Here is a 17,959-nt window from a genome sequence, read left to right on the forward strand (position 1 = left end):
TATATGACTTTCTTCTTTCAGACGAATACAATCGGAGTTAAAGTAAAAAATGTCCTGGCTCTTCCAAGTTTTATAATGGCAGTGAGTTGGGGTCAAGATTTTGAAGCTCAAAAAAGTGCATTCATCCATCATAAAAAGTACTCCACACAGCTCTGTGGGGTTAATAAAGGCCTTCTGAAGCGAAGCAATGTGTTTGTGTAAGAAAAATATCCATATTTAAAAATGTGCCTATGTCTATGCCTACGTCCTACATCAGGGTTCCTCAATAGGCGGCCCGCGGGCCACATCTGGCCCGTGAGAGAAAAAAGTTTGGCCTGCGCTAATTTAAATAATGTGGCATGAAAGTTCAAACGCAGCATCTGAAAGCTACATTAACTTACATCGTGTCTACACCAGATGCGAGTGGCACGACGCAATAAAATACAATAGAACTCGTTATAATCAGTGATGCTGTCTTGGATGCGGCGCAACAAATGCCCGACAGTAAACTGCTGACTCGTTCTGTTTATAACGTATTGACACAACGTTCAAATGATTTGCAATGCTTTGTCGCATCCAGTGTAGATGTGACAGCAAAAACATGGCGAGTGTGTAGAAAAGAAAAGTGGACACGGAAAATAGATGATTCAAATGTGAATGGACTGAACAGTTTTGAGTGAGTGAGTGAGTGACCGATATCTTTGTTGTGGAATACACGTGTTGGTTCGCAGTGCATTCACAGTTTTAACGTAGCCTACAAGTTTGCTTTAATTTATTTTCAAGATCTGAGGTCAAATATCTATTGTTGCTTTCACTATGGCTATAAAGATAACGCAAAATAATATTCAAACTCACATTAGACACTTTTAACATTGAATAAAGCACATAATCATTACCTGAGATTATCACTGTCATATTTTGTATGTTGTTCCTGCCGCGACGTCGCAGAAAATAAAAATTCTAAAATAGAATCCTGTGTCGCTTATTGTCACGTGTCGCTGTCGCGGGTGGTTAGGACAAAAACTACATGGAAAAGATGCTTTTTATCGCATCGTGTCTGTTTGGGACACATGGTGTTACAGTTTGATCCACCCCCCCCCCAAAAAAAATCTAAGCATAAAAATATTAATGCTGACAAATCTAATAATTGAATCTGCAATTAGGGAAAGTGGAGAGAAGAGATCCAGTCTGGGAATGAGCAGGAGCAGTTGATTTGCATGGCAGACATGGAGATCCAGATTTTTTGTTTGTTCATTTGTTTTTAATAATTGAGGAACCCTGTCCTACATCATCCGCTGGAACGGCACTCTTTCATGAACGCGCGTACAACAGTTAGGGGAAGCTAGAGATTACGGTTTATAAAAATTTAAATATGGATATTTTTCTTACACAAACGCATTACTTCGCTTTTGGGCTTCAAAATCTCGACTACCATTCACTGCCATTATAAAGCTTGGAAGAGCCAGGACATTTTTTATACACTCCAAATGTATTCATCTGAAAGAAGAAAGTCATAAAACACCTAGGATGGCTTGATGGTGAGTAAATCATGAGGTCATTTTCATTTTTGGGTGATCTATCCCTTTAATAAATGAATATATAATATTATTTAAAGGCACAATATGTAATTTTCGCGCTGGAGGGCGCGTATTCAAAATAAACAAAGAGACAAAGGCGTAGTTTGATGATGCACCTGTCTAATACAATGCATAGCATATTAAAGCGTCTTTGGTGTTTCCATATTTTCTACAAAACAAAACCGGAAATCGAGGGGTTATGACGTCATTAGCAGGCGACACAATGACACTATGGACATGGTCCGTGTCACTAGTTAAAATTGCTTATTTCTCTGGATTTAAACATTCTTCGAAACATTTGGGATAATGTAAGTACTAGAGCCCGACCGATATATCGTTTTGCCGATATTATGGGCCGATATGAGTCTGTCGCCGATATATCGGTATCGGCGAATATGCCGCCGATATGAACATTTTTTTTACAGAACATATAAAAATATGTGACGTGACATGTGGCCAAGTATGGTGACCCATACTCGGAATTAGTGCTCTGCATTTAACCCATCCAAAGTTTGACTGGTACTGTACTATAATATACACAAAGAATATCGGCCGATATATCGGTATCGGCCTTTTTTTTACTCCCTAATATCAGTATCGGTATCGGCCCCAAAAAAACCATATTGGTCGGGCTCTAGTAAGTACACAAGTCAGCAAAATATATAACACTGTTCTAGTGGTTTTTTTATATCTTAATAAAAAAATCATACATATTGTGCCTTTAATATATATGTATATATACACACACACACACACTCACGCACACACACACATACATACATACAGTATGTATATATATATATATATATATATATATAGGGTCAGTGAAATTTTTTAAAGCCTCATATGTTCACCAAAGCTGCATTAATTAAATCAAAAATATTGAAAAATACTGTAATATTGTGAAATAATATTACAATTTTTAATTGTAATATATTTTAAAATGCCATGTATTCCTGTGAGGGCAAAGCTGAATTTTCAGCAGTCATTACTCCAGTCTTCAGTGTCACATGATCTTTCAGAAATCATTCTAATGTGCGGATTTGGTGCTCAAGAAACATTTACTATTATTATAAATGTTGAAAATAGTTGTGCTGCTTAATATTTTTGTGGAACATGTGACACTTTTTTTCACAATTTTTTAAATAGAAAGAACACAATTTATTTGAAACAGAAATATTGTAATATTATAAAAGTCTTCTGTCATGTTTGATCAATTTGTGTTTGATCAATTACCAAGTGTCCTTGGTAAATAAAAGTATTCATTTATGTAAAAAAAACTCGTACTTACCCTAAAATGTTGAACGGTAATGTATATAATACCAATATGTCTGTATTTACTCACCCTCATGTTGTCCCAACTTTATGACTTTCTTCTGTGGGACATAATTTTTTTCTATAAAATGGAAGTCAATGTGCTTCCAGGTTTGGAATGATGTGAGGGTGAGTAAATAATGACACAATTTAGATTTTTGGGTGGAGTATTGCTTTAATTCCTATCAGGCCAAAAAGAGCCCATCTCATAGATCAGTAAATATACAGTGGGTACGGAAAGTATTCAGACTCCCTTCAATTTTTCACTCTTTGTTATATTGCAGCCATTTGCTAAAATCATTTAAGTTAATTTTTTTTCCTCATTAATGTACACACAGCACCCCATATTGACAGAAAAACACAGAATCGTTGACATTTTTGCAGATTTATTAAAAAAGAAAAACTGAAATATCACATGGTCCTAAGTATTCAGACCCTTTGCTCAGTATTTAGTAGAAGCACCCTTAGGGGGTCTGAATACTTTCCGTACCCACTGTACTACAGCGTTTGTAATGGATTTTTTTTTTCTTTTTCCCCAGAGTACACACCTGTGCTGCTCAGCCTCCATTCAAAGTGAAGGCTTCCCAGCCCTTTCTCCTTCCCTCATTCCGTTTCCCTCCTTTTCTCCTCCTCACACCTCTTTTCTTTGCTCGTTCTTCTGAGTGCTCCTCAGCTGAATCAACAAAGGAAACAGGAAGCAGATCTCTATACACATGCTCTTGCACATCCACTCTCTCATACACATCATTTGTCAAATAGAAACACTCTGTTCTCCATCACGGTGCCCATTTTTAATGACTTAATGAAGATCAGAGTTTGTGTGACTCCAGTACTTTGAAGTCACTGCCATTTTCAACTTTCTCGGTGAGTGTATATATTCCTGTGACAGGATGATATTGGGTGTGAGGGGAAAAGGAAAGGAACATTTTCAAATGTATAGTTAACCCAATTTTTCTGAAATCGTCTGACCCATTTGAGAGGTATGTGCTGGTCCGTCACAAAAATAAACCGCAGACCCCAAAACTGCTGTGTGGTCTGTCAGAAATCTCCCTCATCTGCAGATTGGAGCCAAAGAAAGCAGTCAAGAGAGAAAGTGAGAGCAGGTCGGGAATAAAGACCTATAGAATGCACAGCAGTGTGGCAGCACAGCGCATACACACAGACTGCAAATGGGAATTGGCGCTCTGCCTGTACAAACTTTAAGCACCGTTCACCTTTTCATGCCATCTGAAATGTTCGGGTTTCCTTCAGGCATGTTTGATTGTGCCTTCGTTTGGTTCAAGGTCATCAGTGTTCTGATGTTTCTGCACTGCTCAATGGAAACACTATATTTAAATTTAACTGAGGAGTACAATGTAGAAAATATTACAGTATGACTCTTTCTACTGCTGTAATCATAACGTTACTTTGTTTTTAGCTTACAAGTGTCTTGTTTCTGGTGTCTGCAAGTGACTTATGTTTTGTGCAATAGATTGCAGTACAGTGGATTTAACAATAGCTTTGCCATCAAAGGAATAAATTACATTTTAAAATGTATTAGAATAGAAAACAGTTATTTAAAATTTTGATATTTCACAATATTACTGTATTTTTGATCAAATAAATTCAGCCTTGGGGAGCATAAGCGACTTCTTTCAAAAACATAAAAAAAAACCTACAGCAAACTTTTGAAAGTTATTGTATATACATTCACCATAGCAAAACTGCATGAAAAACATAAATCTAAAATAATAATAATTGTATAAAATATATAATACTTATTCAGTATTTTATTTTTTTTAATTTCTTGCAGTTTTGCTCTGGTAGCTAATTACATATTGTTACATTGGTGACATTCAAATCAGCAGATTTCGTAAAAACATGGTACAATATATGCAAAAAAAAAATCAATTGGTTATGTTTTCAAGACATAAAAACACATGAAACAAAGATCAACAAACATAAGATGCAGAATGATCGAGAAATAAGCATGAATTTTGGACTCTTTGAAAAACCCTGTTATTTCATAAAGCGAAAGACATATATTTTGATGGTTTAATAGTCAGAATTGTCATGCTTCATTTGCCTCAGATTGCTGATGTGCATTTTGGGAAAGTTGTTTGTGATGTTTTTGCATGTTATAACGTGGAAGGAAACACAGCCTGATTTAGGCACACTGTAGAAAGGGTGTATAGATTGCTGTTTTCAAGCCGTAATTTCACAAATCTAAATCACAGGATGCGTCACAGCTGTGCGTATGATTTACTGTCTTAAGAAGATCTGGGGAGATTAATAAACTTGTTCCTTTAGTTAAAAAAAAACATTCTCATGTTCTTTTGTCCTTTAGGGTGTCAAAACAAAATAAAAACTGAAGCCTGCTGTTGAACCACAGGTCCAAGACTAATGAAACCTGGAAAAGTATGGGCCGTAAATTTTAGAAGAGCACGTGGGACTGAATGCTTCCAGTTTATGCACAAGCACGTGCAGCCTAGGGTGTGAACATACATACAAATACTGGAGTATTTACACTGCATGACCGTAACTGTCATGTTCACTCACTGCAGCCCATCCTTTCCAAGCTTCTTTGAAGAGATGACACTAAATGACTGCTTATTATATTCAGTCAAACTGTCAGAGAGGAGCAGGTGTAAAGCTATGCCCCGTTTAATTAAAATAAATGTAATTCTAGTTAGTATTAGCACAGAGGCTGAAATTCTCCTAAAGGTCATGTGGAAATCTACACTGGAGGTTTTTTGTTTAATTGCTGCAGTTTCATGCTCAGATATTTTTTTTCCTGAAAGAAATTGGGTTTGTTGCCAAAACTTCTCATGAGAACTGCTGTACAGTAAAGCCTTGCTGACCATGAAAGCCAAGAGGTTTTTCTAGGTAGGAAGATAGAAAGTGCACCACAAAACGGGTACAGAAATGTGTTTTCTATAGAGACAAAGGACTGTGTTGCCAAAGTTGCGGTTTGCTCTTAAAAAAATGAATTTACTTGAAAGACAAACCACTAAAAATAGTGAAGCGCTCCACAGGAGGACTGAGCTCCAGGCAAAATCACGGCAGAGTTTTAATAAACATTGAACCTGTGTTTTCATGTAGCTGCAAATTACCATAAATTTATCTTTTGTGTATTTTATATGCACACAAAACACATTACCATTCTTGTTTTCTCTCTCTTTTCCTTCACATATGCTACTGGTTAGCATACTAGGCCTGTCAAAGGCTCTCTGCCAACTGGCTGTTACATGTTTCACGGGTTTTCGAAGCAGCTGTGTGTGAGAACGAGAAAGCGGGGCATGTTTTAGCCAGAGAGATGATTGTAAGACCTTTGTTGAAAAAGCCTGATCATTTCTGTCACTGTGAATATTTTAGCATAACTGAAATGTGTGAGTTCTTGTGTGTTTGTGTTCGAGAATGACTAAACATGGATTTGCTAATATTAGTGTAGCAGGCTTATGTGTTTTTGAATTCATATTTGGATTAATGTGCATTTGCATCCACTTATGTCAGTGGTTTTTGTGTTTAAGGTCATGGATGAAACCAACACTCAGATTGCCTGGCCTTCCAAACTGAAGATTGGAGCAAAGTCCAAGAAAGGTATACACAACACACACAAGACAGACAGACAGTCAGTAGTTATGGCAGAAGTCACTGCGCGAGTCCCATGCCACAAACCACAAACCATGGGCAGTCATGGCCTAATGGTTAGTTAGAGAGTCGGACTTGTAACCCAAAGGTTGTGGGTTCGAGTCTCGGTACCGGCAGGGAGAGTGAATGTACAGCACTCTCTTCTACCTTTAATACCCTTGACTGAGGTGAGACCGTCAGCAAAAAAAAAAAAGTGGGCAGCAAAAATGGCTGCCCACTGCTCCGGGTGTGTGTGTTCATTAATCGCTGCTGTGGATGGATGCAGAGCACAAATTCACTGCACTTGGATGGATGCAGTGCACAAATTCTGAGTATGGGTTACCATGTCACGTCAAACCTACAATCTGCTAATAAGCAACTGACCCTGATGGAGAATTTGGTTATATTCAGATGGTGTCTTTCTGTCTTTCTCAGTTTGTCTTTGTCTCACAGCTTTAAAGAGATAGTTCACCTAAAGATGAAAATTCTGTCATCATTTACTCACCTTCATGTTGTTCCTAAACCTGTATGACCTTCTTTCCTCTGTAGAACACAGATTTTTTGACAAAGGTTTCTGTTTTTTTTTGGTTTTGTTTTTTTGCCCACACAGTGAAAGTCAAAGGAGTGTAATATTGATTTGGACCCCACTGGCTTTCATAATATGGACAAAAAATTTTCAAAAATTATTTTTGTTATATGTTCCGCAGAAGAAAGAAATTCATACAAGTTTTGAAAGACACAAGGGTGAGTAAATGATGGCCAAATATTTTTTAGTGATCTGTTCCTTTAAGAGTTTCGATAGGTACACAACATTTCCCATTTAGGAACTGAACAAAGATTGTTGATCAAATAAACTACCTAAATATTCAGCAGCACAACTGCTTTTAATATTGATAATAATAAGAAATGTTTCTTGAACATGAAATCAGCATGTTAGAATAATTTCTGAAAGATCATGTGACACTGAAGACTGGAGTAATGGCTGTTGAAAAAATTCAGCTTTGACATCACAGAAATAAATTAAAATATATTAAAATAGAAAACAGATATTTTAATTTGTAATACTATTTCTTAATATTACTGTTTTACTCTATTTTTGATCAAATAAATGCAGCCTTGGTGAGCCTAAAACACTTCTTTCAAAAACATTAAAAATCTTTCAGACCCAAATTTTTAAATGGTTGTACATGTAAAACGGAAATGTTAACTAGCGCCTGATTGAGTAGTGGATATTAGGTGGAGTAAGTTCTCTAATTTTCTGTGGCAATAGTTCATACCAAAATGATGGCTTTAAAAAGCCATAGAACATAATCATCTTGTAAATAATGGTCAGTGTTTGTGACTCACATGCTAAACTATATTGTACTTTCCCAGGTCTCAAACTGTTTTCTAATTTTCTCTCTATTTTGTCCTTCTTTCTTTTTTCGGCCTCTGTAACAGATGTTATCAATCTTGAGAGATGTCTGTTCCACTCTGTCCTAAGTCAGTAAAGCACTTTTAAATGAGGCTGTCCATCGGTAAAAAAAAGTCACTCTCAACTGGAGTGAAAGAACAGACAGTTTGGTTGAGAACAGAAATAAATTACTTTATTGAAGCCATGTTCAAAATACTTACCATATATAACATCAAATGTTTGGGGTCAGTAGGATTTTTTATTATTATTTTTATATATTTAATAAGCACAAAAAGGGAAAGATAATATATATATATATATATATATATATATACCTACTCAGTCTCATCTAATGTTAAGCACTTCAAATTAAAGACAGACATTGGCATTGATATCATAACCTCATATATGCACACATGAACTATTACATTCCTCACAGACAAGCATAAACATTCTCCATTCATAAGCATGCTGGCCACAGATGCAACCCCACACACACACATGCTTGAGTTGATGACTACCACATGGCAGGAAGAGGATAATGTGGTGGGCTGGACAAGGAGACCCCTACTAGTGTTACTCTAATACCTCTCCTAATAACAATGTACTTTGTATGTGTGTGTCTAAGAAAGTGATCCTTCCTGTTTGATTCCCCCCCTGCTCCTCTAGGCCCAATCCCGAAGTTCATGGGAGTGTTTTAGGGGAAGTGAGACAGTCAGAGAATGTGTGAAGAGAAAAACAGAATTCCAAGAAGTTACACTACAAGAGCTATTTTTAGAGAGTAGCAGTAAATCTGTTTCTCATGATGTATGTAAGGGTTGTCTATGTGGTAAACTGACAGAGAAGTGTTAACTCTTGAAACCACTGGTGTTGAGACCACAGTTGTCGTTTAATTCATTGTGTTGAGAAACAAACGGAATGTAAGCATCTTTATTAGTGTATGACTTTCTTCTCTTGTCTTGCACTCATCTGCTCTCTTCAACCTCCTCCTCACAGATCCACATATTAAGGTCAGCGGAAAAAGGGAAGATGTGCGAGAGGCAAAAGAGAAAATAATGTCCGTTCTTGACACAAAGGTAACTGCTAAGCTTATGATTGTCATGGAAAAATCTGGTCTGTATGGGTTTACTACAAAAACCTACTTTTCTAAACCAGTATCTAAACCAGAATTTTATTTTCCAGAACAAAAATATAAACATCTTAAAAGCTAAATATTTTTGTGTAAACCGTGGTACATTTTGTTTTCAGGATTTGAACAACGTTCATTTGAAATCAAAATCTTTTGTAACATTATAAATGTCACTTTTGATCAATTAAATGCATTTCCGCTGAATTGAAGTATTAATTTCCTTTAAAAAAAATCTTTCTGACCCCAAACTTTTGAATGATAGTGTATTTGAAAGCAATCTACTAAGAGTTAGGAACAGGATTAAAGGATTTTAATTCAGCTCTAATAGGTTTCCATGAATGCTCTGTTGTTTTTCTAAATGATGACCTTTGGCACCTACAGAGTAATCGTGTGACCCTGAAGATGGATGTATCGCACACCGAGCACTCGCATGTTATTGGGAAAGGAGGGAATAACATCAAACGAGTGATGGAAGAGACTGGTTGTCACATACACTTCCCTGACTCCAACAGACACAGCCAGGGGGAGAAGAGCAACCAGGTACACACACACACAAACACACACGAAAATAAAACAGACCCAACCAAGACCAGCAGATCCGTTTTTATTTTAGTAAAAGTTCACCCTAAAAATTCTTTCATGTGCTGATGCTTTTGTTTTTTCAAAGCTGTAAGATGACATAACTGATGATGTCATTGGTTCTTGCATGTATTGTGACTAATTGTGATGCACTTGAGGTAATATTTCCAGCAAATAATTACTTACATTGTGGTCTTAAGAAATATAGTGCACAAGTCATAACATTTCATTGCACTTTTTGGTGTTTTAATGTTTTGTGCAAAATTCATGGCTTTTATGTTCTGTGGAAGAAATAAATTTATACAGATTTTAAAAGACATGAGGGTGAATACATGACAGAATTTTTATTTTTGCGTGAATTATCCCTTCTATGGGAATATGTTTAGCTAATTTAGCAAAAAACAGTCAGCATTTACTACCCAGCAGTGGCTGAACTCTAGCTGAATCATTTTATTGGCTGAAGGTCATGAAGCAGTTTGTATTGGCTGGAGGATAAGAACGGTTTGGAGGATGATGGATCTGATTGGCTGTTGGACGGCTCTCAGGTGTAAATAGGCTGTTGAGTGGTCTGACGAGGCGTGCAGACAGTTTGGAATGTTAGTAGCGTATACAAGTGCATGCATGGACAAACACCGACTTCAGAGCCAAACCAGATGGACTCTCTGAACTGGGCTGAATCACCTGGTTCCAAACCGGAATTAATTCTCACAGGCCGTGATTAAACGTGTGGTTGTCGGGATGAAATGATGGAAAGAAAAAAAACATGCAGGACCTTAATTAGGGTTATTTTTTTTGACTGGCACACTGCCACACACATACTCTCGTGTAATGTTTTGATGGGTAATAAATCAGATTTCTGGATGGGACACCGTGTCTTATTTAAGCTTAACATAAAATGCTTACAGGATGAGAGAAAGGAATAAACATCTGCACATGTAATGAAGAAAGATCATGAAGTACAATCACTTCTTTGTCTCTCTGTTTTTCTCTCAGGTGTCAATAGCGGGGCAGCTGACTGGTGTAGAAGCAGCGAGAGTTAAAATACGGGTGAGAATTTGTTTAAAGTTTACCTGTGCTTTACAGGCTCTCTTTCTTTTTTTTCATAGCCACTTGTCACTAAGTGCAGATTTCAAACTGTTTGTTGCCACGTTTCACATACAAGGGAACATTTATAATGTAGCAAGGATTATATTATAAAGACAAGTATTTTATTTGTGGTTGTGCTACATCCTAATCAATTTAAAATATTATATGTAAAAAAAATCACTTTTGTGAATATGTTCAGTTAAGCTGACATCTTATCTTTTTCTACCCACCACTAGAGTATTCAATGTAAAAAGAGAAACCCTTTCAATTAAATTTGGATTATATTTTTTACAGAGAATTTTACTGAGAATTTTGCCTTACCACCCCCATACAAACAATATTAAGGCAAAAGTTACACTTATAAAATACAGAAATATTTTTACAAACCTATATCAATGTATTAGGCTATTTAATTAATAACTTTAGCCCTGACAGCCCTAAATACAGTTTTTCCTGTCTAATTTTCTCAAGGCCCCATTAGCGCCCCCTTGCAGACCAGTTTGAAAAGTCAATCATAGATTAGGAGCTTTATGTGCTGCACCCTAGTGGTTGAAATGTCATCACCATTTGTTTTATGTTGTCTTCAACCCTTGTTGTTTTTTCCTTAAAAGCATCATTCTTCCCCATCCTCTCTGTAGGAGCTGTTGCCGTTGATGCTGATGTTTGAATGCAGTGGTTTGGTGCAGCATGTGGACTGTAGCTCTCCTGTAGTTCAGCATATTTCCCACACTTACAACGTCTCCATCTCCTTCAAACCACCTTCTCGTCTCTATGGCAACACCGCCATCGTCCGTGGCAACCAGAACAATGCCAGTGGGGTTAAGGTGAGGGATGAAGGGATAGACTTATAAATGAATGCTGCTCTTGAAAGAGCTGTATTGTTGGGGACTGTTTTATTGTATTTTCTTATCATTTTTATTACTGTAATATTATACATTATTATGCTTGTATTATTTAAGCAGTGAACTATATATGATTACACAATAAAAACTTATGATAACATTAGATCAGTCTTTAATTGATCTAAAATACAGTAACAACAACAGCTGTTTTCTATTTTAATATATTATATAATTTATTTAAAAGCTGAATTTTCAGCAGTCATTACTCTAGTCTTCAGTCTCACATGATCCTTCAGAAATCATTCTAATGCTGATTTGGTGTTCAAGAAACATTACTTATAATTATCAGTGTTGAAAACAGTTGTTGTTTTTGTGGCTAGATATATTTTCTTTTGATGAATAAAAAGTTCAAAAGAACAATATTTTAATGACAATTTAAAACTCTTTGCTGTCACTTTAGTCAGCATGTATTAAATTGATCAAAAGTGTTAATTTCTTTAAAAAAAAAAATCTTACTGACCCCAAATTTTTGAATGGTAGTGTAAAAATCATTTCAAGTGAAAAAATTAATTATAAATGCTTGGTAAAATATTCCAAAACATTTTAATATGATGATCTTCATAAAATGTAAAACATAAAATGGTAAAAACAGTTTTTTGTTTTATTAAGTCATCTCCAAAAAGTGCATGTATTTGACCCGAAAACAATCAAAACCTCCTACTGCAGTTGCATTTATTAGCAGATATGAAATGAGCAGAGCTCTTGAGTAGCAGAAGTACTGAAACTAGGTCATTTCATGAAATGGAGAGATTTAGTTTTCAAGTAGAGCTGCCAGAAATTAAACCAAAAACAGCAGCCTCTACCAAGTAATGTTAGACATTACAGGAGATGGGTGACGGTTTTATTAGTGTGTGTATGTGTAAGCTCACATGCTGGCATCCCTGTGAGTGTTTTTGCAACTGCAGATCTATATCAAGTGTGTGCTAACATATTTGTGTGTGTTTCAGCACGGTACGGCTTTGTTATTGGAGCACCTCACTGGGTCTTTGGCCAGCTCAGTGCTGGTCAGCACAAAACTGGACATCGCACCCCAGCACCACAACTTCCTTCTGGGCCGCAACGGAGCCAACGTCAAGAACATTTCCCAGCACACTGGAGCCCACATACACTTCCCCGAGCTCAACACTCACAACACACACACTAGCCGCTCTGCCGTCTACATACAGGGCAGCATTGACGCTGTATGTGTGGCTAGACAGCAGCTAATGGTACAGTTTGTCTGTCTTTTTTCTATTCAGTCATATGCTCTTTAATTTACTATCTCTCTCTATGTTTGTGGCCAATCTGTGAAACAGAACACATGTTATGTGAAAAGAGATGTTTGGATGAAAGTCACTGTAAGTACTGACAGATGATAATACTCATACTGGGCTTGCTGAAGACCATGAGGCTTTAGCAACGTGCCCGACCAGAGGGATTTCAAGACAAATGCCAGACTTATTCTTCTCCTCTGCTCTTGTTTTTTTCAAAACTGGAAATGCAGATTTAGCCATTTCAGACTATTATCTTATTTTAGAGGTCTCATAATAGGCATGTGTAAAATGACATATTTTCAAAATCAATTGTGAATTTCCTGAAGGAGTAGGAGACTAATCAGCATTTATATTTTAGTATTATTTATATACTATTATAGAATGTTATATTCGGTTTTCATTTTAGTTTGTTTTTAGTCATTTTTTCAAGATTTGTATTTAATTTTAATTAACTATTTTCAGTTTTAGTAATTTTAGTAGTTCAGCTTAACGTTATTTCATTTAGTTGCCAAGGCAACATATCTAATTTCCATTTAATCTTTTTAATCTAATATTTATATTTTATTTTATTGCAGCTTTATTTCAATTCATAAAAATGATTTAAAGGAATATTCTGATTTCAAAAGTTAAGCTCAGTCAACAGCAATTGAATAAAATATCTATAAATAATAAATATTATAAATAATATTAATATTTTATTAATATGAATAAAAATATCATATTGAACTATAATTATATTTGTCATGAATAAATATAGTATATTAAATATAATAATTATAGTATATGAAAATACAATAATTATAAATAATAATACATTTTTAAAAAAAGCTATTGAACCTGGAACATTACTTTAAGGAAACTTGGTATAATTAGGCTAGTTTTGGGATTATAACATGCAAAGGTGTGTTTTTTGGGATTAATTGTATATGTGTGTCTGTATATTTTAGGGCTGTCTGCCGTTGGTGTTGCTGTTTGACATTAAGGAGGAGATGGAGGTGGCATCTCAGGTCGTCACTACCCTTATGGAGCAGCTGGACGTCTTCATCAGTATTAAACCTAAACCGAAACAACCCAGCAAGGTAATAAATACCCAGCTCTTTTGTGTATATGTGGTACATTTAGCCTCGGTCACTGACTATTTGTCTCTTTCTCAGTCTGTGATAGTAAAGAGCCTGGAAAGGAATGCTGGGAGTATGTATGAGGTACGCAGGATCCTGTTGGGGCTGGAGTCCAGCTGTGTGCCTCCTCCTATCAACCATGTGGCTGTTAACGGACATGCTCCTGCCTCCCCTCCCCTGCCTGGCTCCATTGGACTGGACACCCTAGCTTCAGCCGGACTGAGGCTAAGCACTCTGGGTAATGTAGTTGTATATTTAGATATTTTTTAAATATATATTTTATGGCTTGTGTATGGTACATTTATGATGTAAAAGTAATTCCTTGAATGTGTATTCTAAGCAAGGCCTGTTTATATCAATACAAAATACACAGTCCTGCTTTAGCTCTGCAGTCACTATAATTACTACGGTCTGTGTTCGTAGATTACAACTCATGCTGCCAAACAGATCCATAAAAAACTACAGCTGTATATGTGTGTATTAGTGTGACTTAAAACAGTCCCTTCTGTTGTTCTCAAGACTCAAGCCTTGTTGTTCTCATGCACAAATTATGGATATTTGCAGTACAGTTACATTAAGGATCCGTGTCATAATAGCAATAAAAAGTTAGCAGTCGTGCTGGTAACAGTAGCTCTATTTCAAAACCTAGCAAGCTTTTTACATTTTTTTTTTTTTAGGTATTTAAGGTTGAATTATGCTTCCTTGTAATAAAACAATTTTTAAGTCAAATCAAGGCTGCATCACTGCCTTTATGGATAAGACGATGGCGAAGTGCATTATTATTAAAAAAATAAAAATTCCAACCAGGGTTATTATTGTTAATTAAAACGGAAACCTAAAAAAAACATTTTCGTTACTTGAAATAAACGTCAACTAAAATAAAAAATAAAAAAGATTGGTTAGGGTTAAAATAACTCAACTAAACTAAAACTTAAATCCTAAATAAATTTACCTAAAACTAAATTAAAAACTAAAATTAATAAATAAAAATAAAAAAAAAATGAAAATTACAAAAAAAAAACTAATCTAAAAAATAAAATTGAATTAAAAAAATTAACAGAAAGTGTATCAATAATACTAAAATAGCACTGGGTCCAAGTAGTATGCTAATATTCTTGGTTGTCGAAATGTCTTAGGCTGTCTCTCACTTGAAAGTTATAATGGAACTAAATAAATACTAAAAAAAACTGTTGAAGTATATACACATTGTGCACTAAAAATCTGATTGCTAATACTTCTGGTATTTACTTTGCACTTTTTCTTTTCTCTCTCTTTCATCAGCTGGTCTTCTAAGGTCATCTGTCAGCTCCATTCCTAATGGTTCCCCAAACCCAAACTGTGTTAATGGGCACGGCTCTGTGTTAAAGATTCAGAACGGAACAGTGAACAACTCCCAGCACATTCATATACCTTCACATACACATTCACATGCTCCTGGTCACACAGCTTCACTTTGGGCCAGTGCACTCAGTTCAGCAGCTAACACAGCAGGTGAGTGTGTGCTCTTTTCAACCACACATATATTATATACAGTGGGTACGGAAAGTATTCAGACCCCCTTAAATTTTTCACTCTTTGTTATATTGCAGCCATTTGCTAAAATCATTTAAGTTAATTTTTTTTCCTCATTAATGTACACACAGCACCCCATATTGACAGAAAAACACAGAATCGTTGACATTTTTGCAGATTTATTAAAAAAGAAAAACTGAAATATCACATGGTCCTAAGTATTCAGACCCTTTGCTCAGTATTTAGTAGAAGCACCCTTTTGATCTAATACAGCCATGAGTCTTTTTGGGAAAGATGCAACAAGTTTTTCACACCTGGATTTGGGGATCCTCTGCCATTCCTCCTTGCAGATCCTCTCCAGTTCTGTCAGGTTGGATGGTAAACGTTGGTGGACAGCCATTTTTAGGTCTCTCCAGAGATGCTCAATTGGGTTTAAGTCAGGGCTCTGGCTGGGCCATTCAAGAACAGTCACAGTTATGAAGCCACTCCTTCGTTATTTTAGCTCTGTGCTTAGGGTCATTGTCCTGTTGGAAGGTGAACCTTCCACCCAGTCTGAGGTTCTGAATGCTCTAGACTGGGTTTTCATTAAGGCTATCTCTGTATTTTGCTGCACTGAGCGTTTCTTCTACTCTAACGAGTCCCTCAGTCCCTGCTGCTGAAAAATAGCCCCACAGCATGAGGCTGCTACCAGCACACTTTACTTTTGGGATGGTACTCTGCAGGTGATGAGCGGAGCTGGTTTCCTTCAAATATGAAGCTTGGAATTGAGGTTCATCGGACCAGAGAATCTTGTTTCTCAGAGTCTGAGGGTCCTTTAGGTGCTTTTTTGGAAATTCCAAGTGTGTTTTCATGCGTCTTTTTCTTTTTTAATAAATCTGCAAAAATGTCAACGATTCTGTGTTTTTCTGTCAATATGGGGTGCTGTGTGTACATTAATGAGGAAAAAAAATTAACTTAAATGATTTTAGCAAATGGCTGCAATATAACAAAGAGTGAAAAATTGAAGGGGGTCTGAATACTTTCCGTACCCACTGTATGTGTGTTACATAACCCTCTCTCTCTTTGTCCCTGGCTCAGGGTTTTCCACAGACCTCATGTTGCAGTCAGTGTCTCAGTCGACTCTCAGTGGTCTTCTGCTCTCTGGGGTCCAGAGTCAAGCACACGCTCACACACCGTCCCCTCCACCTGGACTCACACCAATACACAAACCAGCCAATGCAGAACATCTCAATGGACATGTGAGAAACTTCATCAAAGTTACTTAACTGTATGTGTAGGAAACATTTTTAGGCATTATAGATTAAAATATGCTGCTTTTTAAGATAAGTATTTTTTGTCCAAAATCAAGGCAGCATCATTTGTGTCCTTTATGTATAAGATGATGCCAAAATGAGTGCATCTGTTTAAACTGTTTTAAACTCATTATGTTTCCTGTTTGTGTTTCTGCTGGACGTTGCATGTATGTTGCAGCTCGCCAGTTCTGTGTACAGTCGAATCTCCTCTGTATCACTGAACTCTGCCCACTGTGACACAACCCAGGACGTCATTGGACACACCCAATCAGAATCCATTTCCAATAAATCTACAGATGAAGGTATAAAACACAAACTTTTTATACACTAAATAGACAAAAGTATTGGGAAACCTGACCATTACACCAACAGGGACTTTGATGACATCACATTCTAAATACATAAATATTAATAATGGAGAAGGTCTCCCCTTTGCAGCTATAACTCCACAGAACACGTTTCCTCTGCTCCAGAGTTCAGAGGCAACGTGCTTTTATGACTTTACACTGCGTATTTGTAAATGCAGAATATCTATCTATCTCACATTTTTTGCAACCCTAATTCACTGCACAGTATTGATGCATTGTTATTCCACTCTTTATCTGTGTATCAGGCTCAGATACGTTTGTTGAAGTGGGCATGCCCAGAAGCCCGTCTCACTCAGCCAATGGGAGTGAGCTGAAGCAGATGCTGGCCTCGTCAGGGAAACGACAAACAGTGGAACTTCTGCAGAGAACCAAGAACTCACTTCTTCAGTATGTTTAATCATAAAATGACCTTACATCATCATAACAATTCAGTTATGTTTATTTATTTAAGGTTACACTGCAGCTGTGAAGTGCTCCTTAAAGTGCCCCAATTATGCCATTTTTAAGGTTCCTAATATTGGTTTGGGAGTTTCCATCAATTGGTTTGCATTTATGCAAGGTCAAAAACTGCTTTTGTTTTCTCAAAATATGCATTTAATATCACCTCATTTTCCAACGATTTTCAAATAATTCGTTTGAAGCAGTTCTAAGATTCAATCTCTCTAAACCCCTAATTCCCGTGAGCCTACTCTGCTCTGATTGGTCAGATGGCCCAGTCTGTTTTGATCGGTCTACCGAGTACAGCGCGTGCCGGAAACCATATGCCCATTGACATAGTTCCGTATTTTGAACGCTAGAAAATATAAATATATACAGAAAAAAAAAAAAAAAATATATATATATATATA

The 17,959-nt window shown here is 36.4% G+C and overlaps 1 protein-coding gene across 1 annotated transcript in view; it reads left to right on the forward strand.

The window, feature by feature from the left end:
- Positions 1-17,959, forward strand: part of LOC107671127 (protein bicaudal C homolog 1-B-like) — a 34,816-nt gene that overhangs the window by 13,426 nt on the left and 3,431 nt on the right. Inside the window, exons 3-14 of the mRNA XM_016463979.1 lie at positions 6,380-6,449; positions 8,869-8,948; positions 9,383-9,541; positions 10,574-10,627; positions 11,305-11,490; positions 12,516-12,776; positions 13,769-13,900; positions 13,976-14,177; positions 15,221-15,430; positions 16,529-16,689; positions 16,922-17,045; positions 17,357-17,498. Coding sequence (XP_016319465.1) covers positions 6,380-6,449; positions 8,869-8,948; positions 9,383-9,541; positions 10,574-10,627; positions 11,305-11,490; positions 12,516-12,776; positions 13,769-13,900; positions 13,976-14,177; positions 15,221-15,430; positions 16,529-16,689; positions 16,922-17,045; positions 17,357-17,498 — 1,781 coding nt within the window. The remainder of the gene's footprint in view (positions 1-6,379; positions 6,450-8,868; positions 8,949-9,382; positions 9,542-10,573; positions 10,628-11,304; positions 11,491-12,515; positions 12,777-13,768; positions 13,901-13,975; positions 14,178-15,220; positions 15,431-16,528; positions 16,690-16,921; positions 17,046-17,356; positions 17,499-17,959) is intronic.

This window comes from Sinocyclocheilus anshuiensis, unplaced genomic scaffold, assembly GCF_001515605.1.
Source record: "Sinocyclocheilus anshuiensis isolate Anshui unplaced genomic scaffold, SAMN03320099.WGS_v1.1 scaffold861, whole genome shotgun sequence".
NCBI classification, from domain to species: domain Eukaryota; kingdom Metazoa; phylum Chordata; class Actinopteri; order Cypriniformes; family Cyprinidae; genus Sinocyclocheilus; species Sinocyclocheilus anshuiensis.